This window comes from Colletotrichum gloeosporioides, assembly GCF_011800055.1.
Source record: "Colletotrichum gloeosporioides strain Lc1 chromosome Unknown consensus_81, whole genome shotgun sequence".
Classification (NCBI taxonomy): Eukaryota; Fungi; Ascomycota; class Sordariomycetes; order Glomerellales; family Glomerellaceae; genus Colletotrichum; species Colletotrichum gloeosporioides.
In genome coordinates this window covers 11,593-38,449 of record NW_025544726.1, presented here as the reverse complement: position 1 = coordinate 38,449, position 26,857 = coordinate 11,593, and the positions used below count along the sequence as shown (strand labels likewise).

Here is a 26,857-nt window from a genome sequence, read left to right as displayed (position 1 = left end):
TTTCTATCTATAGTGGCCGACGAGGCGCCATCCGCACTACTATCGACCACATCCTCATTTTACGACGGCTCGTGCCGATTCTCTTTCATCATGTCTGGGCTCGAAGCCTTCAGCATGGTCTGCAATGTCATCACGGTCATCAGCTTTGGCTTGGAGACCGTAAAGCTTTGCCACAGCATAAACGAGTCCGGCAGCTCAGACCCTGAACTCGTCAGGTATGCTCAGTGGATACGAGAGAATTCCGAGCAGCTCCTTACACATCAGCAATCTGCAAACACAGACGCAGAGAAACGGCTCCATGATATCGCCTCTGAGTGTCTCCAGTGTACCAAGAACATTGTGAAGGAAGTCCAACACATATCTCCCAAGAAGTCTGGACTCTTTCGAGCGATGATATCTACCGTTAAGACGATCCGACGCAAACCCCATCTGGATCAGCTCAAGAGTCGCCTTCAGGCGTTACGGAACACGATGGATACCGTTGTCATCGGCCAAATTCTCAAAGAATGCATTACATCAGGAGAGATAAATCAAAACAATTACGGGACACTCATTCGAGACCAGAAGGCTTTCAACAGGATCCATGAACAACGTTCTCAAGTCGTCGAAGTTCTAATCAGAGAATTTCATGACAGCATCAAAACGTCAATTGTCACGGCCTTGGGGACAATCGAAGCCAAAATCGACGTAGTTGAGACCAGAAATCACGAGAGGCAGTCCCACGAAAAGCTGCTTCAGAGTCTGAAGTACGATGGAATGAACGAGAGAAAGAATTCGATACCCAGAAAACACAAAAAAACATTTGAGTGGATATTTGAGGGATTGGAACTCGAAGAAACTTCTGGTTCTTATTCCGAGCATGAGACTCTTGGCAAATCCGACGTGATAATCTTGGTAGACGACTCGGACTTGGCACATGAAAAGCGAAGACGCGTGCATGAGGCGAACATGGCCAAGAGAAATCAAAGGGGTGCCAACCTGCTTGGGTGGCTACAAGGAGACAGTCGCGACCTATACTGGATCAGTGGAAAACCTGGATCCGGGAAAAGTACATTGATGAAATTTATCGTGACGGACAAGCGGACTAAGACTGCTCTGCGAAGTTGGCGTCATCGACCAGAGATCATTTCCCACTTTCTCTGGAAACCGGGAATGCATCTCCAACAGAACTTACAAGGCCTACTTTGCTCATTACTATACCAAATCCTTATGGAAGGTCCCGACATCGGCGCTCAGCTCCTGCACAATGATCCCGGCTTGAGATTTAAGAACAGATGCGACGACTGGGATTCTGAGGACTTAAAGAGAATTCTCTTTGAAACATTGCGGGCCACAGATCGATCGTACTTTGTTGTCTTAGATGGCCTAGACGAGCTTTCCAAGCCCCACACAGGCATGGGGGAGCTGTTTGGACTAATGGACCGATTAATGGCGGAAGACAACGTGAAGCTCTGCGTCTCCAGTCGTCCCGAACGGGTTTTTGAGGACAGACTTTCTTCAGGTCGGTTGCTACGCATGCAAGATCTGACGTTTCAAGACATTCTCAACTACATTCTCGCAACTCTGGACGATATTACTCTCGAAGTTGACGATTACATGAAGGGCAGAATAGCCACTGAAATCTTGAAGAAATCAGATGGTGTCTTCATTTGGGTCCACACCGTTCTCCAAAACGTCAAACATGGAATCAACGAGTTCAACGAAACCTGGCACGACGTCTACGATCGCATCACTGAGCTGCCACCAGACCTGATGGAGCTTTACAGAGACATGTGGTCTAGGCTGGGTGAAAGTTCCAAAAAATACGTCAGGCAAGCGGCTTTATATTTTCAGCTCGTCCGGTATGGCGATTTCAGTTTGAACACCGTTGCTTGTCTAGCGGTAGCATCCAACGACAAGATGTTGGACAGCTTCACGGGACTAGACACATTGCCTCAACCACTTGAACTCGTTAAAAGGTGTGAAAGGACGCACAGGAGTCTTTATTCAATCTCTTGCGGGCTACTGGAGACCCGTAGCTCTTTCTCCGTACTGTTCCCCGTACACAACGAAACAAACGACATCGTCACTCAGAAGTATAAAAATGCGGTTACTGAGCCCATTGACAAAAGAAGTCTAGATGACACATATCTTGCAATGTCTAAATGGGATCAATACGGTGCTCAGATTCGCTTCACACATAGAACTGCTGTTGATTTCCTTGACAGCGATGAGGGAATCAAGCTTTTTGGAGAATACAAGCAAGCCGAAGACGACATCTTCTCGAGGCTATTCAGGGCTGGAGTACTCCTGGGATGCATGCCCCACGATCACGATAGTGGAATTAGAAGGAACTTTTCAAGCTTTTCCGGGCGATATCAGTTGAAGCAACCACTAGACGGGACAGCGCGTGACCTACTCGACCTGTTCCGTCGATGTGAGGAGAGGATTCTTCCCTTCTGCGACCCACCTCCTGGTTTCAGCAGTCACGCATTTTTCATATTCTCGGCTGCGTATTTTGGATTTTATGACTACGTCGAAGAAACTTTACAGGCCACCGAGGATGACTATGACGCGATGGTAGACAGCGCTCTCATTGGCGCTTGCTCCCTACCTTTCAACTCCAATAACGACCCAAGCAGTGTTGTGACAACCTCGAGGCACGACTTGATACATCAGTGTCTTGAGAGTCTTCCACGGTCGGCTGCAGACCCTTCCGAGAACATGATGAACGCCTGGCGTTGTTTCCTGCGACATTTTCTGCCGAGAGCTCTTGGTAGCACTAGTCTGGAGGAGAAAACCACTATAGGAAACATCCTGGAATACTTCATATCAGCTGGTGTTCGTCCTTCCCAAAAATACATTATGGATATCTCCACGGACTCTCGCCAATGGTATATTTCAATCCCAAACCCCCAAGAGGAGTTTGGCTTTACGTCTGATGATAGCGTTTGCTGGGAGGAGTCAAAATTGTACTTGGAAGTAAATGACTACTTTCTTCTGCGAGTGCTCTCTGATCGCATTCATTGCACATCGAAAGTCATTGCACAAGCCGCAAGTCTAGCCTTCATGAGGCCTATTCTTGGAAGGAATCCGTGCCCAACCGAAAACAAAATGGAAATGTTCACTTGCAGCCTGAGTGAGGACAAAAGAGAAGTGTTTGAAGAATGGATCTTCGAAGGATTTGTCATGTGGCCACCAAGTGAGAACTGCTTTCCGGACGAAGTCCCATCCTGCCTTCAGGTGGAGGAATTAGGGGTATTTCAGACTGTGTTTGATGCTCTTGAGGAGATTGGATATGATTTGCCGGAAGTCAACCAGAATTACCTATGTTGGCATGACTATGACGAGTTCGTTCCCTAACGATTTCAGTTTTCAGGGAGCGACATGAATTTGAGAAATAGAAATACTGAACTCTGATGTACTGGGAACTGAACCTTTTTCAGAGTACGTCAACCGGCCTCACACGGCTTCTGTTGTGGAGGTACTCACCCATCGTGAAGGGATATCCCATGACATGCGAATGAACTACAGTACTACAATACAATGGTGGTCCAGTTTCTGCAATACATTCACCCAGAAAAGTTAGTATCGACCGGACAAAGTGCGAGCTACTAGCGAACGGCTAATCTGAGGAGAGGTCATCGTGTGAAAATACATTAATCCATACAAGGTGTGGCCCTACACGACGTACCCCAGGGAGCGCTCCGACGTCGGAAAATGGATTCACAACGATAATAACAGCAACTGAGAAACGTGTCGATCTTGTCGGAATGGCGTATTGTAGTCTGCTTCCACTCCGTAGGACAAAACTGCATATTGGCGCTGGTTTGAAGGCTTTGCTTGGTTTCAACAGACGATTATATCGTGTCAGAAAGGTGATATTGCAATTGAAGGATCCCGTGTGTAAAGTGAGATTTTGTCTGCCAAGTCTCCATTGTAGGTTTAGTTTTGATTTCGCAGAGACTCTACTGAGCGACATCCCGCGGCATCTGCAACATATACGCAGACAAGGGGCTCATGGTGAATTGAAAAAGCGGTGTCGACACCCAACGAAGATCGGCCCGCCTCTGCTTGTGGTGCAGGCAAGTATGAGGACACATTGAATTGTCAGGAAGGAGGAGCCATTGCAGCGGGAGACGTTCAGGTACAAAAGTCAATTGGATGCATACAGCATGCGAATATTGCATGAATCGCGTGAAATCAACACAATCAGGTGACGGAGAACGGCCGGTACAACTAAGAGGGAAAACCAACATGATGAGAAAGAACCAGGAAGGAGGGGCATGAAACTGCGGTCTGTGCAGGCTGTCAGGCGCTAGAATGCGGCGGGACGGCTTGGTGACGTCATGCTAGCACCGGGATAAGAGCTGTTGTGGTTCTAGCCTCTTTTTTCTCGGCCGGGGGATGGAAATGTGCCGTAGTCTGCTTCTGGTATCACAACAAATCAGACCAGTCAAGAGATCAATTGAGACCGGAACATGCGCCGAGAAAGCACAACGTCGAGCCAAGTCAGAGTCGACTGATGGCTAGTAATTACTTAGAACGAGCCATGCGCTACTCAGAACTGAACAGTCAATTATCACCTAAACAGGAGTCGGTGTCATCACAGACCGAAGATGATAGCAGGGGCAATACACTTCGCTTCAAACTGTTGAGAGTCGCAACGCAGAAAAAACATGGATATCTGCGACGATTGGCATTGGCCGGGCCTGGCCTCTTTCCCGAATCTCCGCCCCTGGCATGTCGCTTTCGTACCCCAGTTGCGGCCCATGTTGCACGATATGGAACACGGTGCACGGATGGCCACTGACAATGCTGGCATTGGGAGAACTGGCTATCATCGCGATCCATGGCAGCGAGAGAGTGGGAATTCGCGGTCTGGAATCATGGAGATCGCGATGGCAGGTCTCCCGAGCTCCACGCGGTTCTGGGCGCTAACTCAAACCCCGCTAGGGCGCTCCACCGCTCTGTGCTGTCCCCGCCGAAGCTATCCGTTCCGGGGAGGTTTGGCAGCTCCAAATCTCAGACCATGTATCTTTCCCATGTTTTTGTATGGAGGAGGACTTGCCCCGCCATCTTTCGTGTTCAGACTTTCTGCTGATGGACTTGCCTTGGACCTGGGTTCTTTCCTGTTGGTGCCGTCACCTTCGTCGCTGCTGCCCGCCTAGAAGCAAGCTGCAGCTGCTAAAGTTGGCAAGGTTACCAGGTACTTCAGGCATGGATGGAAGGTCCAGCGTAGCCCGCCATGTACCTCGAGATGGGTTGAGCGCTGCTTCTACGAACGAAAGAACAAAGACACCGCCATGAGCCTAGCAGTAAGTACTTGCCCGTCCGCCAATCCTTCGCTCGAAAAAGTTCCTTAGCCGGAGCAGTTCCCGCGGACCAGTCCTTTCCTTTCTTCTGCTGCTGTGCGACAGCTTCCGGCCGGTGAGCTGAGCTCGTCCTTCGCCAATTCCTGAGCTGCCACTGACACCCCGCCATACCTTTTTCGAAGAGCTACCTCACCACGCTACCAGGCTGACCTTTTGCTCTGTCCGTCGCTATCGTCTACCTCAGCATCGTGTTTTCTTTTCTTCCCTCTGCCACACTCTGACCGCAATCCTTCTCTTTTCCTCAATTCCCTCGTTTTCTCCAAGCAGCAGATACCCTCCAAAGGCTTTGGCGTAGACGTCCGTCGCCAATTCGTCCCCTGTCGCCTGCAACCCGGATCGGCGTGTTTTCCCTCGAGCGGATTCGCCCCCCGTGCAGTGCATGATTCGAGTCATTGCGCTGCCTGCGACCCAGTCTACCTACGCCGATCTGTCCGCGGGGCACGAAGCTGCCTCCTACAACATCTGAGGGATGGTGCCAAAGACCATGATGTCCAACGAAGTCTACCTCCTGCCGCTGAACGACGATGGCTCTCCCAACGTCGCCGGCGAGTATGTTTACCTCGCTCCCAAGACGAACGATCCCGTAACCATCCGCTTTGCAATTGAGGGCACCTCCTCCATCTGTCGCCATGGCAGTCTGTGGGTCAACATTCCTGAGCAGGGCGCCGACTTCCACAGAGACCAGTTCCGCGAGTTCAAGTAAGCTTCACCACCAATTGCTCCTCAATTGACCACAGGATTGAAGCTCATGCGCGGCCCAGACTCGTGCCCGACTTCAATCGCACAATCGAAATCTCCATTCCCATCTTCCAGGCCGGCGCCTACGCCTTCTACACCACCTACGCAGAGCTGCCAGACCTCGCCGAGGAGCTGGACTCGAGCCCTCAGACCGAAACCACCAACAAAAAGACCCCGCTCTACTACATCGATGTCGCCCCGCGCCTCAGCCTCGACGGCAGGCCTCTGCCGCTGCCTGCCCTCTCAATCTTCTCCGTCATTAGCAAGTTCATGGGCAAGTACCCGGGCGACTGGGAGAAGCATCTGCGTGGCATCAGCGACCGTGGATACAACATGATCCACTTCACCCCGCTGCAGGTCCGCGGTGCCTCCAACTCTCCCTACAGCTTGTACGACCAATTGGGCTGGGACCCCGACTGCTTCCCCGACGGCGAGAAGGATGTCCAGGGCCTGGTTGAGAGCTTGGAGAAGCAGTACTCCATGCTCAGCTTAACCGACATTGTCCTGAACCACACGGCGCACAACAGCGCCTGGCTGCAGGACCACCCCTCGGCTGGCTACAATCTCGTGACGGCGCCTTGGCTGGAGTCTGCCTGGCTCTTGGACACGAAGCTGCTGGAGCTGAGCGACAACCTCGAGAAGCTGGGTCTTCCCACCGAGGTCAAGACCGATGATGATCTGCTGAAGATTATGGAAGCTATCAAGAAGCTTGTCATCTCTGAGATTAGGCTGTGGGAGTACTACACAATTGACGTCGAGCGCGATGTTGAGGCATCTCTGGAAGCTTGGGTTGCTGGCCAGACCACGTTCCCCGACCAAGCTGCGGGCGCAAACGTCACTGGACTCAAGGAGGCGCCTTTGAAGGAGCAGGCCGAGTTCCTCATCAACAACGGTCTTCAGGGCCGTGATCGCATGGGAGAACGCTTCAGAAGAAAGATCGACCCTAAGGTCGCCTCCGGACTTTTGTCTGCCATCTTCGGACGGTACGAGGGTGAGGAGGGCAGCGGCCCAAGGAAAGCTGCGGCCAAGTCCAAGCTTGTCTCTGTCTTGGACGAGGTCAACCTGCCCTTCTACAAGGAGTACGACGCTGAGATCACCGAGATCTTGCAGCAGCTTTTCAACCGCATCAAGTACTGCCGCATGGACGAACACGGCCCGCGTATGGGTGTCATCAACAAGGAGAACCCTCTCATCGAGACGTACTTCACTCGCTTGCCCAAGAACGACACCACCGCCAAGAACAAGCCCGAGGAGAATGTCCTTGTCAACAACGGTTGGGTTTGGGGAGGCAACGCCCTCGTCGACAATGCCGGCCCCGATTCTCGCGTCTACCTCCGACGTGAGGTTATTGTCTGGGGCGACTGCGTCAAGCTTCGCTACGGCAAGGGCCCATCCGACAGTCCCTTCTTGTGGGAGTACATGACCAAGTATGCCCGCATGTTGGCCAAGTACTTTGCCGGTTTCCGCATCGACAACTGCCACTCCACTCCCATTCATGTAGCCGAGCACATTCTTGATGAGGCTCGCCGCGTGAGACCCGACTTGTATGTCGTGGCCGAGCTGTTCAGTGGCTCCGAGGAGATGGACTACGTCTTCGTCAAGAGGCTGGGCTTGAGTGCTCTGATCCGTGAGGCTATGCAGGCGTGGAGCACTGGCGAGCTGAGTCGTCTGGTGCACAGACACGGCGGCCGACCTATTGGCAGCTTCGAGGTTGATGAAGTGTCTCGTCCCGAAGGCAAGTCTCCGATGAGCCCGATGAGCCCCTCGCAAGAGGGTAGCGACATGCTCAACGGGGCTCCATCCTCGAGAGAGATCATCAGGAGGATCAAGCCGGTGCCAGTCCAGGCTCTGTTCATGGACTGCACTCACGACAATGAGACCCCTGCCCAGAAGCGCGACGCTCGCGACACCCTCCCCAACGCTGCCCTCGTTAACATGTGCGCGAGCGCAACTGGCAGTGTCATGGGATATGATGAGATTTACCCCAAACTTGTTGACCTGGTCAACGAGACCAGACTCTACACCTCCGAATCGTCTTCTAAGCCCGTCAAGGTCGGTGGCGGTAGAAACGGCATCGGTGGCATCAAGAAGCTTCTCAACCAGATCCACACCCTCATGGGCAAGGACGGCTACGATGAAACTCACATTCACCACGAGGACCAGTACATCACCGTTCACAGGGTTCACCCTGATTCCAGGAAGGGTTACTTCTTGATCGCTCATACTGCGTTCCCTGGATACGGCAATGGCAATGGTGCTTTCAATGCCGTCCACCTCGGCGGAACCAGAGCCCGCCACCTGGGAAGCTGGATGCTGGAGGTTGATGCCAGCGACGAAGCCAAGAAGGAGGTTTTGGATGACAAGAAGCTCCTTCGCGGCCTCCCAAGCCGCGTTGTCGATGTCCCCGGTATCCGCATGGAGGTCAAGGGCGACGAGACCATCATCGCCGTCCGGGACAAGTTTCCTCCTGGCAGTATCGCCCTATTTGAGACATGGATCCCAACTGCTGAGCACTCCGCAGGTCTCGACACTTATGTGACCTCCGGTGCGAAGGCTGCCGTGGAGGACCTGAACCTTGTCGACCTCAACTTCCTTCTTTACAGGTGTGAGGCTGAGGAGCGTGACGGTAGCGGAGGTAAGGACGGCTGCTATGACATCCCTGGTCACGGAAAGCTTGTTTATGCCGGTCTTCAGGGCTGGTGGAGCATCCTCAAGAATATCATCAAGGATAACAACCTTGCCCACCCTCTTTGCCAGAATCTGCGTGATGGTCAGTGGGCCCTGGACTTCACCATCGGCCGTCTTGAGCGTGCCAGTCAGACCCCAGAGTTCGAGCGCCTTGGCAAGCCTGCCGCCTGGCTTAAGGATCGATTCGACGCGATTCGCAAGATTCCCAGCTTCCTGCTTCCGAGATACTTCGGCCTGGTCATGCGAACCCTCTACATGGCTGGCTGGGAGCGCGGTCTGGAGCAGATGAACGACAACGTCCGTCAAGGACAGTGGTTCCTCCAGAGCCTCGCCATGGTCAGTGTGCAGCAGACAGGCTTGGTCAAGTCAGCATCTCTGTGGCCCAAGAAGTTGGTCCCTTCGCTGGCTGCCGGGTTGCCCCATTTTGCCGTTGAGTGGGCGAGATGCTGGGGCCGTGATGTCTTCATTTCGTTGCGCGGTCTCTACCTCGGTACCGGTCGCTTCGACGAGGCCAAGGAGCACATTTTCGCTTTCGCCAGTGTCTTGAAGCACGGTATGATTCCTAACCTGCTCAGCAGTGGTGCTCTGCCGAGATACAACTCTCGTGACTCCATTTGGTTCTTCCTCCAGTGCATCCAGGACTACACCAAGTTCGCTCCCAACGGTTTGGACATTCTGAAGGAGAAGGTCAAGAGACGATTCCTCCCCTATGACGACACCTGGTTTGACGTCGACGACTCGCGCGCCTACTCGCAAGAGAGCACGATTGAGGACATCATCCAAGAGGCTCTCCAGAGACACGCCTCTGGCATGTCCTTCCGTGAAGCCAACGCTGGACCTTCCATTGACTCTCAGATGAGCGACGAAGGTTTCAACATCTCCATCAACGTTGACTGGAACACCGGTATCGTCTTTGGCGGCAACCAGCACAACTGTGGTACGTGGATGGACAAGATGGGCGAGAGCCCTCGCGCCGGCTCCAAGGGTGTTCCCGGCACCCCCCGTGATGGTGCTGCCGTTGAGATCACTGGTCTCCTATACAGCACTCTTAAGTGGGTCGCTGGGCTCAACTCTGAGGGCAAGTTCCAATACTCTTCCGTCAAGAAGAGCGACGACTCTTCAATCTCCTTCAAGGACTGGGCGGATCTCATCCGCGCCAACTTTGAGAGATGCTACTACGTCCCTGTCTCCCCCGACGAGGACTCCAAGTACGACGTCAACACCAAGATCGTCAACCGACGTGGTATCTACAAGGACCTGTACAAGTCCGGCAAGGAGTATGAGGACTACCAGCTCCGAGCCAACTTCCCGATCGCCATGTGCGCTGCTCCCGAGCTCTTTGAGCCGGCCCACGCCCTTCATGCGCTTTGCGTCGCTGACCAGGTCCTCCGCGGTCCCACCGGAATGGCCACGCTTGATCCTGCCGACCTGAACTACAGACCTTACTACCGCAACAGCGAGGACAGCGATGACTTCGCCACTAGCAAGGGACGAAACTACCACCAGGGTCCGGAATGGCTCTGGCCAACTGGTTTCTTCCTACGTGCTCTGCTGAAGTTCGACTTGGAGAGAAGAAGCTCCGACGCAGACCGTATTGAGGCATTCCAGCAAGTCACCCGAAGGCTCATGGGATGTAAGCAGATGATCAAGGACAGCCCCTGGGCTGGTTTGACCGAGCTCACCCAGAAGAATGGAGAGGACTGCCCCGACTCCGTAAGTTTTCCTTCTGTTGCTGTGATGAAACCCAACGCTGACAATACACAGAGCCCCACACAAGCTTGGTCGGCTGGTTGCCTGATTGATCTGTACATGGACGCTGCCGAGGAGCAAAGCGACAAGGCCAAGATTGCCTTGCCGACAAGGTCCAAGTAGGGAACCGCGGCCTCGACGGTGGACGTGACTATTGCTGTTAGAGAGTTTTGGGACAGTGGTGAAGTCGGCTAGCAGCCGCTTGGGTGTAGGAGCTCACGATGGTGTAACTGAGAGGATGGGGAAAAGTGATTGGTTTCCTGCGAGCATTGGCGAACACGACGACATGGGCAATTGGTATATAGATAGAATGCATTAATACCTAAAGGGTTTCCTACTCTCGACGTACGTGATCATGAAGTACCTTGGTGAACTGGTGATATTGATAAATCTTCCCAACAGATGAGGACAGGTAGCCATGAGAAAATACGTAATTTGGCCGGAAACGGACATCATGAAGCCTAAGAAGACGCATTACTCGGGTGAACAACTCCTTCGGCCCGATGGAGTATCTACAGGAAGTGTGGATGGGTGTTCGATCTTACACAGCTCGCCCAAACACTCAATCTGGTATAAATATGCTCTAACTTTTATTGTTTCGGGGCCGCAAGACAGAATTGTTTGTGGCTGTTGTTGGAGCTGTTATTCAATCAGCCAGATTGTTGAGCCCTGCTCTCAAGTAACCATACTGGATGTGCCGGATGATGGGAAGGTTGCACTGGCAAATGTCGCATGTCGGTTGCTGGGTATGCTGGTGGGAATAAATGGGGGAGGACGGTGGGAGAAGACGATGGGGGATGGAAGGTTTGTTGTGCGCGGGGTTGAGACGATGTGATGGGTTTATGTTGATTTGTGAGATGTGCACGTTGAACTGGGTCTTGCGGTCAAGTGTCACAGCCTAGAAAAGCTGGGGATTGCTACATGGATTGTGGTGGGCAAGATAGTGAGTCAGATGGCTTGGAATACATGCTGGAGAAATCATGGTGTTGCCATGTGTGGCGGGTGTGCTCATCGCGCGGTGAGTTACTATTTAATCATGAAGATATTGGTTAGAGAAAGTGGCCAAGATGCTCTGGTATCACCGACGCATGACGTGCTATCACATCTCTTCTGGAGATGCTGGATCTTCTGTGAAAAGACAAGTTTCTCAGTCGATACTTTAGAGGTATGTGTTTGCAATCGGCGAGAGGTGGAGTAGGGTGGGATAATACACGTGGGAAGATTAAGGAGGACGGCGGAGCAAGATGATTCGAGATGGGTTCGTTTGTCTGACGGGCCGAGCCGCTGTGCGGGATGGCTGCATGTCACATATGAGACACTAAGGCAGGATAGTGAATTCGCTGAATAGCGAGACAAATCATGTGCCATTCGTGTCTTTGAGAACAGTTTCGGCGCGCCGTACTGTTTTATATCAAGTGAAAATGTTCGAGTGCTGATGCATGGTCTTTGCAATGGAGGGGTAGAGCACTGGCGGTGAAGCTGGGTAGCTTTGAGGCTCCTTGTGGAAGGATGTTTGTGGTTGTTATGGTTATATAAGGGCAGTTCGTAGTGAAAATAAGTTTCTAGCAGAACCAATCCACTCGATATCTTCATTGTTAATATGAGGACACTGTACCGCTTGACAGCTTCGGTGCCCTTCTATCCCAGGCCAGTGGAAGCATGAGGGGCATCGTACTTCACGCATCCGATATCTCGAAGGGGCCTGACTCCCTGTTATCGTGACGGATGCTTGGGCAGAGATTAACAGGGACGAAAGACGGCGTGGGATTGGATAGTTGCCAAGCTGAATCATTCAATGCGATGAAGTACGAGGGCAGCTCTTGGACTGAGGGGCTTGCCAACGCTTACAATTCTGGAAACGATACCGGCTTGGCGACACCACATTCCTGTTGTTCTGGCCTATGAAGTCAGAGTTTTGTAGAACGTGGCTTAAATATGAATGAGATTGGTGAAAGTAACATCTTGAGTCTTCCTTGAATGCTATTGCCCCGGCTGTTGGGAAGAGCGACTATTTATGCTCTAGAAGAGGGATTAGTTTACAAGCTAGCCAAATCAGAGCTGTGGTGGATGTTTGTGACAGGCTGACGCTACCATTTACATCTGAACCGCATATGCTCATGACTATTTCGACTATGATTGGCATTCTGGACATAGTATCACTGCCGTGTAAGTTGGAATGCGACTGAATGGGCGACGAATACGTTTGGCGTAGCAGAGAAGACGAACATCAGAGACGACGAACATCACCGGCCTCAGCCATAAAACCGGGCTGATGGGGGATATTTCTGCAGTTGTCTTTACTGGAACAGCTCTCATATCAGCAGAATCTTTCATAGCTCACGTCAAGCGGCCACCTCACTACCAAAAAGCATATTTGCTGAGCTATCGATCTGTCAACGAAGATTGCCTTTATATGTTTCACGAGAGAGCCGGGAAGCTGAGGGGAGAATCGGGTCTACAAACGGTCCCTGCAGGGTATATATTGGCATGAAGACTCTGTTCAAGTCGTCGTGGAAGGTCAATAGACAAATGGCACGCGACGTACTTCTCTCCTTACACACATGGACGAACCTGATTGGTGACTCTTGGATGGATGACTGAGATACAGAGGGAGTCACGAGCTTGTGAAGGGGCGAAATAGGGATGAGTGCGTTTGCTTTAGGCTGGTACGAATGGGAATACACCATAAGAGGCGGTGATGAGGAAGGGGTTGAGGCCTGGAGCGATGTAGTCACTGTCGAAAACGGGTGGAATCTCCAAGGTACGGCAACAGCGCTAATAAAGGCCCAGCAATTAGCTTTAAATGCGGGGAACGATGCCGCATATTGTGTTTGTTTAGGAGTGCAATCATCTGCCACGGCTGAATATATAGAAAGTTTGAGGTGGCGCACTTGTTGACTGTACTGAAGCGCCTTTTGGCGACTTGCATGGATATATAAGCGTGCTGATGACGCTAGAATCTGATCTCAGAAGCGGGCAATGTATTGGGCAGAGTTGTCTTTGTGCGGTGGTGAACTAGACAGTCTCAGTGACTTAAATTTAGTATACCGGTCTTGAAATGGGTGCGTGAAGGTTGTATGGGTGACAGAGCAGAGATGCGAGGGATGGAAGGTTGGTATACACAGTGGGCGACGGGGATGAAGAACGCCAAGGTTTGCGATGGTCTTATGCTGAGTTTGAGTGTTTGAAATTGGGATGAGAGCTGTGTTGCTTTTAACTATGTTGCTTTTAACTGTGTTGCTTTTAACTTGGTCGGTACGATCAAGGCTTGGAATCACAACCCTGACCATAACAGACACATTCTACGGGTTGTGTCCTTGTTGAAAAGTTAGAGCGAATAGCGCGTCTGTTCTATCTTATATTGGAATAAGATATTTGGGGATGCTGCTATCTATCTCGAGAGAGAAGACGACCAAGACTGTGAGAAAGCTGCTCCCTATGATATCCAGGCATCCAGTGAAGCGAGTGGTCAGTCATGACATTTGGAACTTCGCGACTATTTAAAAGTTGAATTGGCAGACGAGAGTTCTGGCTTTTGGGACAAATTCCCCTATCCTTCGAAAGCAATTTCTGGTTGTCAGATCTTATGCTGAAAGGAGAATCAAGTTTCTATGATGTGCAACCAAGATCTTTCTTCTTGTCAGAGATACTAAGGGCAATAGATGCTGGGTGGGTTAGCGAGCAAGGGGTCTATGATGACGTATATACTGACGGGAGAAGAGACGAGCGGCGGTAGATGGAGTTCGCTGGGCGCTTGAATTGCGGGTCGAGGTGAGATGCTGTATGGAAAATGTTGAAGTTTTCCTTTTCTTTTCGCCTGAAACAGCACGTAAGTGAGCAATGTCATGACCAGGGGAATAATTGTGTTGGTTGACCCGTGCTACAGCGAGTGTGGAAGGGAATATATAAGGTACCCATCACTAATGTTTGCAGATGCTATCATATTGAAGTTGTGACTTTGGTGGACCTTCGAGAGACGGACAAGCTTTTAAGTGCCTGGATGCTGTTGGATTTTCGGGCTCATCAATCATCGGCTTCCCACATTTTAGGGGACGACGAGGTCATCTAGATGTGACACCCAGTTTCTAAAACCTGTCGTGACCGAGTGTAGTGCCCTAGAGACATCCGACTGTCTTCATTGCTTTCAATAGGACAAAATACAGATGTAGGGGTTTGTGGGGATGGAAGAGATGGACGACGGGTAATTCGAGCGCGCACGGGGATCAAACTTGGAATGTTCAAAGTACTTTCTAAGCAGCCACCTCTCTTGCAATTGTTGTCTGCTTGTTTCGCAAGAAAACCGCATTCCAGTTGAGTTCGATTTAATAAGCTCTTTATTTAGCATTGAGCGCCGTTTATATCCTATCCTGAACGGTACAAAAGGCGTGAGGGGTGGCAGTCAAGCTTTGTTTTGGGGACAGGCAAGCCAAGCGCATCTCATCTTCCCGGTATCAATGCCGAGTTTCGAACTATTTAAGTGCATGAAACTGATGAACTATTTTGCTTTTGAACTTAACCGCCAACCAGCAGTTGAGTCGTTGGCATGAATTGCATTACTTCTAAGGGAGCGGCGGCTGTCACCTATGGGTCGGATGTGAACGCACAATAAGAGTCTTTCCAGGGCTTATACACGCTGTGTATAATCATTCGATAATAGGGGTGATGAATTTTGAAAGGGTATGACGACTTGTCGCGGCGGGAAGTTTTAATCGGAAAGGACTCGGGTGAGACTTGTTAGCAGTATTTGCTGCGCTTTACAGCACCCGCAATAGCCTTCAATCAAGGCATTGAAGAAGCTTGATCTGCTCCTATATCAACTGATTTTCATGATTTCACTATAATATATACCACCAAGAAAGTCATTTCTGCTTCTCGTCGTATTACCCTTCTTAAGATGCTAGCAAAGCGGCATGTGCTAAATGCGAATGGAAGAAGGTCTTATAAAAGAGACACTGCTGATTCTACAGAGAGGCTTGAAAAGTGATACTATCCACATGCCTCCGGGAATTTAGTTGAAGCAGCAGCTCCTTAAACCTTCCATGAAATGAGCATAATTGAATCCGAGTGAGACCTTGCGTACATGCAGCCGCAAGCTGCCTTCGTCTGTCTTTATGTTGAGGCTCTCACTTAACATATCAGTATGTATACTATGAAGATGGCAGAAAATAAGTACGACGCGTGAGGCTGAGACCTCAGGTGTAGGAGAAGCATTAGATGTTAAGCGTAGAGAGCCTGGAAGTGTCAGAAAAGGGGCACTATTTTGCGAAGCACATAGGTTGACATGCACATTTGAGGCGTTTACGCCATTACACGAAGTCTCTCCAAGGTCTGATCTCATGCATATTTATCGACCCATTTTTTTATTTGATGTTCACTTGACTCTGACTTGGCTGATCCACTGACTTCGCGTTGGGCGTTTCCAATGGACATGCAGCGTTGGCAGAGCAGAGAAGAACCCCCCCTATTTAATCATCAAACTCAGAGTTGTGAGAGGACTCCAGCAACAAATTCTAGCTTTCCGCATCCTTCGAATCTGATGCTACATGCGGTGCGAAGGAATTTGAAGTATTCTCTGCTATCTGTGGGCTGGCACAGGCGGATGGTGTGCGGTTTGCTGCAAATGCCTCTATATTTGTCGGGTTTCTTTACTCCGACTTATTCGATGCAGATAAATCCCCGACAATGGGGGCAAGGAAGGCCGTTGGGAGCAATTTGTCAGGTGGTGGATTTGGCGGCAGTAGGATTGCAACCCTGGTATCAATTCAGGTGACCAGAGAGTCGAAGGCAGACATTCGATCCAAGCGAAACATGATTGGGACGTATCTGCTGCTGTGTCATCATGTCAGAATTCCTGTAGTGGTCGGCTTCTTTATGTACAGAATACTTTGCTTGTTCCTCGGACATTGAGTCTATGTCGTTCGGTCGAGCTTTGATCGTTTGTTGATGGGGCGCAAGCCAGACCCAAGATCTTCAAGGCATGGTGACATTGCTTGAGAATACACAGGTGCTCAGAAAACACGCAGGGGCAAAGTAATCATGATGATTATATGAATCTCCAGTCCAGATCATCTGAAACATCTTTTTTCGGTATTGATAAAGTACTGGAGTTGCATACATTGATGTGTCGGGGTTCACCTTGCTTACTGTTCAAAAGTCTTCTCCCCAGTAAAGTAATGACGAGTTCCTCTGACTCCATCCACAAACCACATTGGTCCGCAATACAACGATAAGGTCTCCTCTTTCGCGGTCAAGAGCGGAATGTCCTGCAGCTTCTACACAGACACCAGCTGCAGGGGACGCGTGTACAGCTCTTCTGGAAGAGTCGCTTAGCCGAGCAGTAACTGGAAAATTAGGTTCAGCAGCTTCCGATGCAACCCGTAGAGGGCTTAGCAATGGGGGAGTCTGCTTGAAGATGACGGCGATATCCACATACTTTCACTATATTAAGGGCCATAAGCGCCTCTCGAATAGCCAGAACTGCTAGCACAGAGTCACTCACTCAACTTCAATACTATTATTAGGACCCTCGGCTACATCGTAAACTCCCGCTTTGATGATCATCTACCTGTGAAATGCGCGAGTGGTTAAGAGGACTAGATCATTCTGTTAGAGATGAAGTGGTAAATGCACTATGAGCAACTACCTGCCGAATACAGTGAGCACAGAGGCTCCTTAAGTCCTGCTGAACTTGCATAGCTTTCCTTCGCGCACGTAGCTATCAGAACAACCTTCGTCCCTGAATATCCACCCTCACTCAGCATGCAGTGGCTTTACTCTTCACCCATCTGGTTGTAAGTTTCCATAGCTAGCCCCACGTTTAGTGAATAGTCACACATCGTCCAACATTAAAATTCAACTCTATTAGTTAATTGCCTTAACACATTCCAAGCCTAAGTAAAGCTTGCAGTTATCGCCCGGCCAGATTTCAGAGATCTGGATGGCGAGGTAAAAAGCTTAGGAGATGTAGACAAGAGTAGAACAAGGGTAGAAGAACAGTGTAGGACGTGGCTAGGGGGCATTTCTCAAAAAGTGAGAAAGCAAAAGAAGTGTGCGCGTAATCGCGGACGGGAATTGAGCCCGACGTGGGGGTCGAACCCACAACCTTGAGATTAAGAGTCTCACGCTCTACCGATTGAGCTAGCCGGGCAGATCAGCTGATCTGCCTTGTTGTTGGGCCCTGCCCGTAGTGGGGTCCTTGAAGCCTGAGTGACCCAGCTAGCCTCAATGCTCACTCCCTGTTCTTCATCTCGCCGCGCTGCGAATAAAACGGTCGCCCTCAAGGCAGCCGGGCGGCCTCAAAATTGGCAATAGATGTAGAAATTTCCGACCGGCATTTTAGCTTCTTTCAATAGCTGTCAGCTGTTTGCCAAGCTGGCTTGCCTTTCTTGGTTGACAACATACTTTGTGTCTGCATATTGTCCCCACCCCAGAGCCCGGTTCCGTTCCAGAACCTATGTGCAACTATATCAACAGCATCGTTGAGATTCACCTTAGCACTCGGCCAAGCAACAGAAGATTATTTAGATTATGGATATCCATTGACTCTGGCATAATACTAAGTACCGCTGGAATTGTGGGGTTTCACTTACCAACAACCCGCGTGCCAGTTTGGCTGCTGCTGGCCTCCAACTCGCAACTATCCACACAACAATCGAAGCAGTCGAGTCTTCTTACTTTCGGGGCCAACCCGTGGAAACCGTTATTTTTCCAGTAGTCAGCGACATGTGATGTTGTTCAAAAATTCACGCAAAGCGCTGCTGCCGCCTAGCTTATCCTGCTGTTTCCCCACTGAGGCTGATCATCCTTCCTTCGACAAGGGTTACATCCGCAGACTAGTCAGTTTGAAAGAAGTTAAACTCAAGGCATGTGCAAAATTGCGAGATAGTTTCCATCCCTAGACTGCAAGTTCGTAGCTCCACATTCTTCAGTCGTGTTATACATCTCGCTCTTTCCACGTATCTTGCCTATGCCCTCGCTCATTCAAGCCCACTTTGCGCGCTCATTCTGCCCTCGTCCAGCTCAATCGAAACTGAGGAGATCACTCCAAACAACTCAAAATCTGGTGTCGATCGAAGGATTTCAACATAATGTCGGTTCTTTGCAAACGATGCGAGGTCATCCGGCTAAACGACGCGGAGCACAATGGGTTTGTTCAGGTTGCAAAGTCTGGCAAGACCTACCTCGGCTTCGAATTCCAGGAGTCTACAGGGCGTCTTTTTCTGGAATACGAGCTTAAAGACTCATTCCCTGATCTTCCTGTGCTCTCTCGTTCTGCATTAGAAGGTTGCGCTCTGTGTGTCCTTCTGAAAGACGAAATCACAAAATTTCGAGCTCAAACATGGAGGTCGATACATCAGCAAACAAACCTATTCATACACAAGCTCTTGTACTCCATGTCGCATACTAGGGAAAGCGACGAGGTGCTGCATAGATGCTCTTTGGAGGCACTACTTGTTCACTTCAAACTTTTGCATCCAACCAATCCTGACGACCAATCGTCCCACGCGCTCCGTCTCGATATACAAGCAGACCCCACTGGTAAGCACCTTCCACTCTGTCTCTGGAGTAGGTACTGACCTGGCGGCCAAAGATCCTTGCACACCCTGGCTCTCGATACCTCGTGCCTCAGTTGAGAGGGAAATCCTGTCCGAGAGAGGCATGCGACGTTTGAACCAGCTCAAAGACGTAGCGTTCTCAATTCCAAACCTTCCCCCAATCTCGGAACACTTGCGCCTACCAACACGCCTCATTGACGTCGGTCTTCGAGGTCCAGGCAATCAATATGAGGAGCCCCGACTGGTAGTGACCTCACACTATCCGCTACTTCGAAGTAAAGTTGGGAGCAACCACTACCTCGCTCTCAGCTACTGTTGGGGTCCGCCCGAGAAAGCCTCAAAGCAACTCAAGACTGAGACCTTGACGCTCAAGGATCGACTCCATCAGATCCCTTTCACAGAATTTCCAAAGGCGCACCAAGACGCTATCAAGTTGAGCCGCGCTTTAAGCATCCGTTACATCTGGATAGACTCTCTTTGTATCATCCAGGATGATGCAGACGATTGGGGACGGGAGGCGGCACAGATGGGAAATGTGTACGCTAATGCGTACTTGACCGTCTGCGCCGCTCAAGGCGACTCATGTCTAGACGGGTTTCTCCAGCGCTCAGGTCCTTCTCACGTCATCGATGTTCCCTTCACCTCATCTCTGGACTCCGCCTTTTCTGGCACCTTCTCCATATTTGCGTCGTCGCCAACGGATGACTATGTTCAAACGGATATCTTTGAGGGGGCGAACCTCAGCGACTGTTTCAACCCGAACCCACCTCCCCCAAACCCGTACCGATGGACGGTAGGATCTCGCAAGCCTTACGAGCAAGACGTCAACCAATGCAGCTGGAATGGACGCGGCTGGACATTTCAAGAGTTCCTGTTAAGCCCCAGAATTCTTCTCTTCGGTAAAAGTATGGTTCATGTCTGTTCTGGTAACGTTTTGATCCGGTCAGAAGATGCAATGGGCAATAGCTCCAATGAAGGTCCAAAGTACCTGCTGGACAGTCGACACGGAAATACGAAGGAATCTGAAGAACAAGTACTCTCGGACTGGCAGGGGCTGGTTAGGGACTATTCCCGCCGATCTCTGACCCATTCGAACGATATTCTGCCAGCCGTATCGGCGCTGGCAAAACTCTGGGCCGGGAAGGTTGAAGGCGACTACCTCGCCGGGGTCTTCAGTTCAAATCTTCACCAAGACCTTCTGTGGGCGCATGAGGGCATGAGAACGCCAGGGGAGTTCCTCAATCAGATACCCGAGCAATACACAGCGCCATCATGGAGCTGGGCGTCCCAATCAGATAGCATCTCATGGGTTTGGCACGCAGTGACCGCTTTCAAGCCGGAATTCCACCTTGTGGAGAGCAAAGTCTCTCCAAAAGGCCTGGACCCGTATGGTCGTGTCAAGTCAGGCCACCTCTTGCTTTCGACCAAGATTCAAAAGATTCCGAGTACGAGACTACAACGTGGATCCGAGTTTCTCGGTTACATTTTCCCTTACAAGCTGGTGTCGGAAGACGGGACACCGTTGGCGTATGTTCGCTTCGATTGGCGAAGTCCCAACTCAGAAGCGCCGAAAGATCCAGATACAGGAGAAGAGTGTGAAGATGGTCCAGTAGATCATATACTCATGGTTTTGATCTCTAGCAAAGTTACCGAGGAATGGTATAAGCGTGGGGGCTCTCTCACGTATCAGGACCTTCTTTTGGGTCTTCTTGTGCTTCCTACTAGCACTCCTGGCGAGTATCGCAGAGCAGGGGTGTTTTTCACTGAAGCTAGTGGTCAGTGTGGAAGGGCATTCTGGGACCAATGTAGCACTCGGGAAGTCAAGCTTGTGTGAGCACGTAGACTTCACTTCAACCAGATTTCGCATTGGATTCTTGAGATATGTGTGGGCATCTTGGTCCGAGAAAAACCAACAGGACTACCTCAGCTCCCATTTACAATTATGGTGAACATGTCAGGAATCTGTTTATTATGATAATGCTTTCTTTTCTGTGTCCATTTTCTAGGACGAATTCGAAACTATCACTTATTCTTATATCAATATGCCAGTTATTGACGTGGGAAACAAGGTAAGAGTAAGTTAACCGATTCTCCAGTAGTATCTATGAATACTGGACAACCCCCAAGGACACCAAACAGAACCCATCTCGAAATGATCTTAAGGTAATTTCGTTTCTACAACGTGTGCCCCAAGCCACTTCCACGAGCTCGCGCTAATTCGAAGGAACGGCATTGGAAGCCCGCAGGACGAACAGTCTTCCAAGTGGCCATATTTGGTTCGGTCTTGATTGTGAACGAGCGCGTCTCGATATATATAACGCACCTCCTAAGATTTCAACATGAAAAGCTGCGTGAACCCATGGACGTTGGCCTGTCGCAACGCGAGCCTTCTCTCTACTGCAGTTGTGAGAAAGACAGCTGGCCGACTTCGAGGATTATTTAATGCTGCCCGATACCTGAGAAACTTCTTTAGCAACACCAATATTTCAGACACGTCCTGGCCGTAACTGAACAGTGCATTGATATTGAAATGAAATGCAGGTATCATACAATAACATTACAAGATGTCATTTTGTGGTCAACCCACCAACGACTTCGACATGTCACATGTTACGGACTTCTGAGTATTGCATAGATAATAAGATGCGCTAGTCGATGAAGGACGAAGAAACTGAACCCAGTCTTCTCTTTCCGAAGTTGATAACTCAGCACTATTGAAATCATCTGAAGACCACCAATGATACCGGCACGCAAACTCGATCATGCAAGTAACAAAGCTGCAACGTTTCACAACACTGTCAACGAACATTTTCTTTCGATTGATTTACCCCTTTTAAATGGGCGCAAGTTATTGAATCCCACCCCATCGTGTCTCCAATAATGACCCATGCTTCTAGCAGTATAAAAGGTTCTGAAATCAGAAATCAGCACTGAAGTCCGAGACAAGACAATGAAGGCCCGACTCTGGGGCAATGAAGGTCCGACTCTGGGGATCCATATCTTGAACCTCGGGAGGCGAAGCGAAGCTTGTTGTGTGATGTGCAACCCAGTCATCCCGCCTTCTCTTGCACTACTCATCTCACAGCATCAATACGAATCGGTGAATAAGCACGTACTAGAGAAAACACCAGGCAGAACCAAACGTATGGACACCATATCGTGACGGCGTTTTGAATCCAAGTTCCTGGAAGACCACCGAATGACTGGCAGCCCGTGTCAAATGCAAACGTGAGGCATCAGCCAGAGGTCAATTTGACGATCACTGTTGCTGTTTGGCAAAAGCCCCCAGTCATTGATAATACCATGATTTAAATACGAACAAAGCCTTTCCAACGCGGCGCTGCCTGCCGTGTGGAACGTTCGAAAAGATCGCCGAGACCTCTACCATTCCATCAAACAGCCCGAATCCATGCCGTTTCGCCCCAGAGCTATTCACCACGACCCTCCACATCCCGAGGCCTGACGAGCATTATGACAACGCAGCTTCACAAACTATTAAAAGCCGGCTCATGCCAACTTCACCAACAGAAAAGACAATGTAGTCGTACCAGGCGACGTGCTCCTGTCTTGTTTGCAGGATTCCGTAGCGCAGCTATCTCATGCAAAAATAAATGTGTCATTCCTACAGAAAAGGGCAGCCCACTCGTGACTTGGATCCCGCAGGTCATTATCGTCCGCACTCTCCCTCTGTTTATCACGCATTTTTGCGGCAGAATATCCAATTCGTGCGAGGACGCGACTAGTCAATGACCCAATCCTGTCAGGGTTTTCAAAACCTCTAGTAAAGCCATTCGTCATAAACGACCGACAGAATGCGGCATTATTGTTGGGGACTCCTTGCAAGTGTCCTACGGCTCAACTTTAAACATGACGAACTTCGCGGGCTATCAAGTTGCATCTCCCACCCCACCGTCCGCGAGGCAGCTGAGATGTCGAAATTTAAATTCAAGTCCCAAACCACTCATTGACTCGACAGAAACAACAAGTAGCCTGGGAAGTGCAGGCGTACTTCTCACTGAACTTTGAACGACAGTCCGCAATCAAGACGGGGCATTGTCATCTCCAAACCTTGTCTCGGCCGACAAGAGATCGTCAACTCGTCAAATCGAATACCCTTCCCAAATACCAGTCCAACAAAATAGCCGGAAGACGACTCCATGCCCATTACCACATCCCGGTCAAAAGCTATGTACCTTCAACATCATGAGACGTTGCTTGGATTAAAGATCATCGCTGAGAAGCAAACTCTGACAATTCTCATTGCTGAGGCGTCTGAACAAGGCATATTCCAAGGCAAGGTGCGATTCCCGCTCTTAAATACACGAAGTATCCCAATGGTTGTTGAACCGCGTGATCGGGGATTCCAGAGGTCAAAACAACACCAAGTCCTCATCAGCCAGACCCTTCTCCATCGCTCTGCCTCCAGGCGCCTCAAGACCGAGCACCGCACATGGCTCTACGTATTTGAAGGCTATCCGTCGATGACGAATCAAGATAATAGGGCCAACAAGCAATCCAAGTGGAGTGTGGACATGGCACAAGGCATCTGAAAGACTTAATGAAACTCAGGCGGTGAGCACATCATCAATCACCAGCCACCGCCGGCTTCGACAACCTTCTCTGCCCTTCAGTGTCCCCTCTACAAGTTTATCACCTGTCAATACTCAAAGAATGAAAGAACAACCTGTTTCCGAACCCCATCCCCTCTTTCTCTACCAACAAACTTGACAGAAACGAGCCAGATCCAAAAACCACTTCGTTAGCCGTCGCCGCCGCCACCCCATTACCCGAATCTGGACTACGCTGGATTGTTGCCGCAAAGTCGATCCATCCCCAACCCGGAACCTTTATATAAGAAATCCCCAAGGGCAAAGACTTCGCCTACAATCGTCAACCCCCCCCCCCACCCCCCTCNCCCCCCTCCCCCCCCCACAAATCAGCCTCAACCATCAAATCAGAAAACCGAAATTATCAACTCACCAAGCAACTCACGGAACATATCGAAGCGTAGTCGGCCGCAAAAAGCCCCAAGTCCACGCACAGCAGAATACATCAAACAAACACGCCCGAAACTCCCCAATTGACGACGTGAAGCCGTCGTCAGCTCCGACAAAGCTGCCTCAAAACCCCAGCCTGACACGACACCAGACACAGCACAAAAAAAAAATGGCAAGAAAGGGTCCAGGGCCCCGAATCCACAGTGCAACAAAGCTCCCTGCTACGACGCTGCAGGTGTCAAAGGAAGAGCACAGGGTTGTCGCAAACCCACCGCGACAATCCGTTTGATCAGTTTGATCGGCCCGCTCGGACGGTCGGGAGGGTCCCCCGCCGCAAGCCGGCCCCGGTCTGCAGAGATGGAAAAGAGGAAAAATAAAATGACGCATGTAACAGCAAACAATGCCTTGTCGAGTCAGCGAGGTGCACGAATCATTAAACAAAACAATGCAAACGGTCAGATGGACGGTTCTAGTACGGATGAAGAGGTATAAAAATTATCATTTTTGGATGCCGAGCTGGCCTCAAGACCACCGCCCGGCCGTAGTCTAAACCCGCATGCCAAAGGTGGTGGGACTCGGGTCGCTCCTGTGATGTGGATTTTGGGTGCCGATTTTCCCCTGCAATTGTCCAACGACGTCCCCGTGAAACCCGCGTGGTGAAAGGGACATGTACCACCAATGATTTGTTTCCAACAAAACAAACAGACCCTCCTGTTTCCTGCCGTACGCCTATAATGAGCAAAAAAGAAAGCACGAGTCTTGCTAAAGAACAACGTGAATGGATATCCAGACACCAAATGCCGTAAAAAGATAGAAACGCCGTCTCGTAAGCCGTTGAGGGATAGTGTTGAAAAGTATTGCTACACGTATCCTGCGGGTCGCCTACGTCCGCTCGTTGACAACCCACTTCTTCTTCTCCTTGGGGGGCTTCTCCTCATAAGCGGCAGGAGCAGGCCCAGGCATGAATGATCCGGGTCCTTGGGCGAGACCGGCATTGTTGACGTCGACACCGGAGCCAGCGATAATACCACTGGGACCCTTGTGAGCGTGCTTGCCAAGCTCGTACATGCGATCCTTCCTCCTGAGGTACCGGCGGCGCCAGATGCAAGCACCGATCCAGATGCCGGCGATGGCGACGACGAGGATGACAAGCATGACGACCCATCTCCAGTGGTTGGAGAGCCTGGGAGGTGTTAGCAATCAGTCAAGTTGTGAAAACCCATCAAGCTTACCAGTCTCCACCGTTGCCGCTGTTGCTTGAGCCTTTTGATGAACCGCTGGTAGCTGTGGAAGAAGCTCCAGATGTTGTTGCAACAGCATTGCCTTCGACGGCGTTGCACAGGGATGTGAACCACCCTTGAATGCTGCTGAAGCCAGCGGCATCGCACCCAGCATAGTCACACACGCCGGTGGCGGCAGTCTTCCAGGGCTGCAGAGCACTGAAACTGCAGAAGCATTTCTCGTAGGTCGTCTCATCGGCCTGCGCAGCGGCAGGAGGAACGCAAGCGCCATTGGCATCGTACATGACACCGCATTGTGTTGCACAAGCCGGCAGCTGCGCAAAGGGCATCAACGTTGTCGTAGGAGAAGCTGCATGGTGTTAAGATCCGTCAATGGCAGGACGCTGACAGGCGAAACTTACACATTTTGGCGACAGTGAGGAGGCGTCAAGTCGATGTTGCAGAAGTCGAGGTTGAAAAGAGAAGGAGGCTTCGAAAGAAGGGTTTAGTCGTAGGTGTTCACCAAAGAGCCAAACAAGGCACTGGAATGCGGAGACAATGGAAGCAATAGAGTGAAATATTTCCTCCTAATTGCGGTCGGCCAGAATACGCAGCGATTGGCACGAGTCGAGAAATGAGCCACAATCCAGCAGGTCAAGCCCAGGTTATTGGGCGTGGTTGGAATGTGATCGAGTCGTGGAAGCAAGCGTTGGTCGGTAGTGATGTGGTATGTGTTCGGCCGAGATGCTTTCAAAAAGCTTTACTGTTGTATTGGCTGATGGACTGCGTCGTAATGTTTTCGTCCGAAGTCGTCGGGAGGTCGAGCAAGGTCCAGCTGCCGTCCCAGCTTTCTGCCACACAGATTGCTTCAAAGCGTTGCTTTTTGCTCGGTCGATGCAGACTGCAGAAGAGGGCCAGTTTCGTCGTTCCGGGAGGCGAAATCGAGCGTACGTATGTATGAATGCACGTCGCGAGTTGTGTTTTTGGTCGACTTCGAGGTCAGGATTTCTGAGACGCGGTGATTTCGAGAGGGCGGTTATTCGTCACCAGGGGTGGATGTTCGGCTCGGTCTTCGGGAGGGTGGGATTGTGAGGGAAGCGAGATTCTCGTGTCAGGCGGACCCAAAAGCGTACTGGGCGAGATTGATCCTTGGTAGACCTCGTCGGGGAGAAGCTGTATGGAAAAGAAATTGTCGAGGACGAGAGATAGAATATCGAGTCTCGGATGCAGCGGTCGACAGTGGTGAGGATGTGAATGTGGATGTGGATGTCGAAAGGCTGTTGGAGCGTTTGAGGTATCGTCGGGAGCGGGTTCGATCGGTCGGTCCTGACTCCTGGTCCTCCTCGAGTGGTGACGAAGCGAGTGTGCGGAGGGGAGAAGGTAGAGAGACGGAGGGCGCCGGATTGATCGGGAGAGTCAAAAGACGTCTGTTTCGTGCTCGAGGGTGGTCGGGGTTGGAGATGGAGGAGGGAGAAGAGAGGTGGGAGACAAGAAGAGCGGAGGACGGAGAGGCAATCGGGACAGTGATGACTGAATAGATGGGAATCGACAGACCA

General features: G+C 50.7%; 4 protein-coding genes across 4 annotated transcripts; 3 read left to right on the top strand and 1 right to left on the bottom strand.

Moving 5' to 3' along the window:
• Window positions 1-90: 90 nt before the first annotated feature.
• GCG54_00001039 (uncharacterized protein) lies at window positions 91-3,342 on the top strand (the record flags this gene model as incomplete). The annotated part of the gene is made up of 2 exons (XM_045401166.1): window positions 91-1,958; window positions 2,019-3,342. 2 exons carry the CDS (start codon window positions 91-93, stop codon window positions 3,340-3,342), a joined length of 3,192 nt encoding a protein of 1,063 aa, XP_045259091.1.
• A 2,499-nt stretch (window positions 3,343-5,841) lies between these two features.
• GCG54_00001038 (Glycogen debranching enzyme) lies at window positions 5,842-10,652 on the top strand (the record flags this gene model as incomplete). Its single annotated transcript, XM_045401165.1, has 3 exons — window positions 5,842-6,053; window positions 6,092-10,493; window positions 10,545-10,652. The coding sequence occupies 3 exons, from the start codon at window positions 5,842-5,844 to the stop codon at window positions 10,650-10,652; spliced, it is 4,722 nt and encodes a 1,573-aa protein (XP_045259090.1).
• A 7,964-nt stretch (window positions 10,653-18,616) lies between these two features.
• GCG54_00001037 (uncharacterized protein) lies at window positions 18,617-20,918 on the top strand (the record flags this gene model as incomplete). Its single annotated transcript, XM_045401164.1, has 2 exons — window positions 18,617-19,067; window positions 19,186-20,918. 2 exons carry the CDS (start codon window positions 18,617-18,619, stop codon window positions 20,916-20,918), a joined length of 2,184 nt encoding a protein of 727 aa, XP_045259089.1.
• A 4,045-nt stretch (window positions 20,919-24,963) lies between these two features.
• Window positions 24,964-25,727, bottom strand: GCG54_00001036 (uncharacterized protein; the record flags this gene model as incomplete). The annotated part of the gene is made up of 3 exons (XM_045401163.1): window positions 24,964-25,264; window positions 25,314-25,671; window positions 25,724-25,727. The coding sequence occupies 3 exons, from the start codon at window positions 25,725-25,727 to the stop codon at window positions 24,964-24,966; spliced, it is 663 nt and encodes a 220-aa protein (XP_045259088.1).
• Window positions 25,728-26,857: the final 1,130 nt, after the last annotated feature.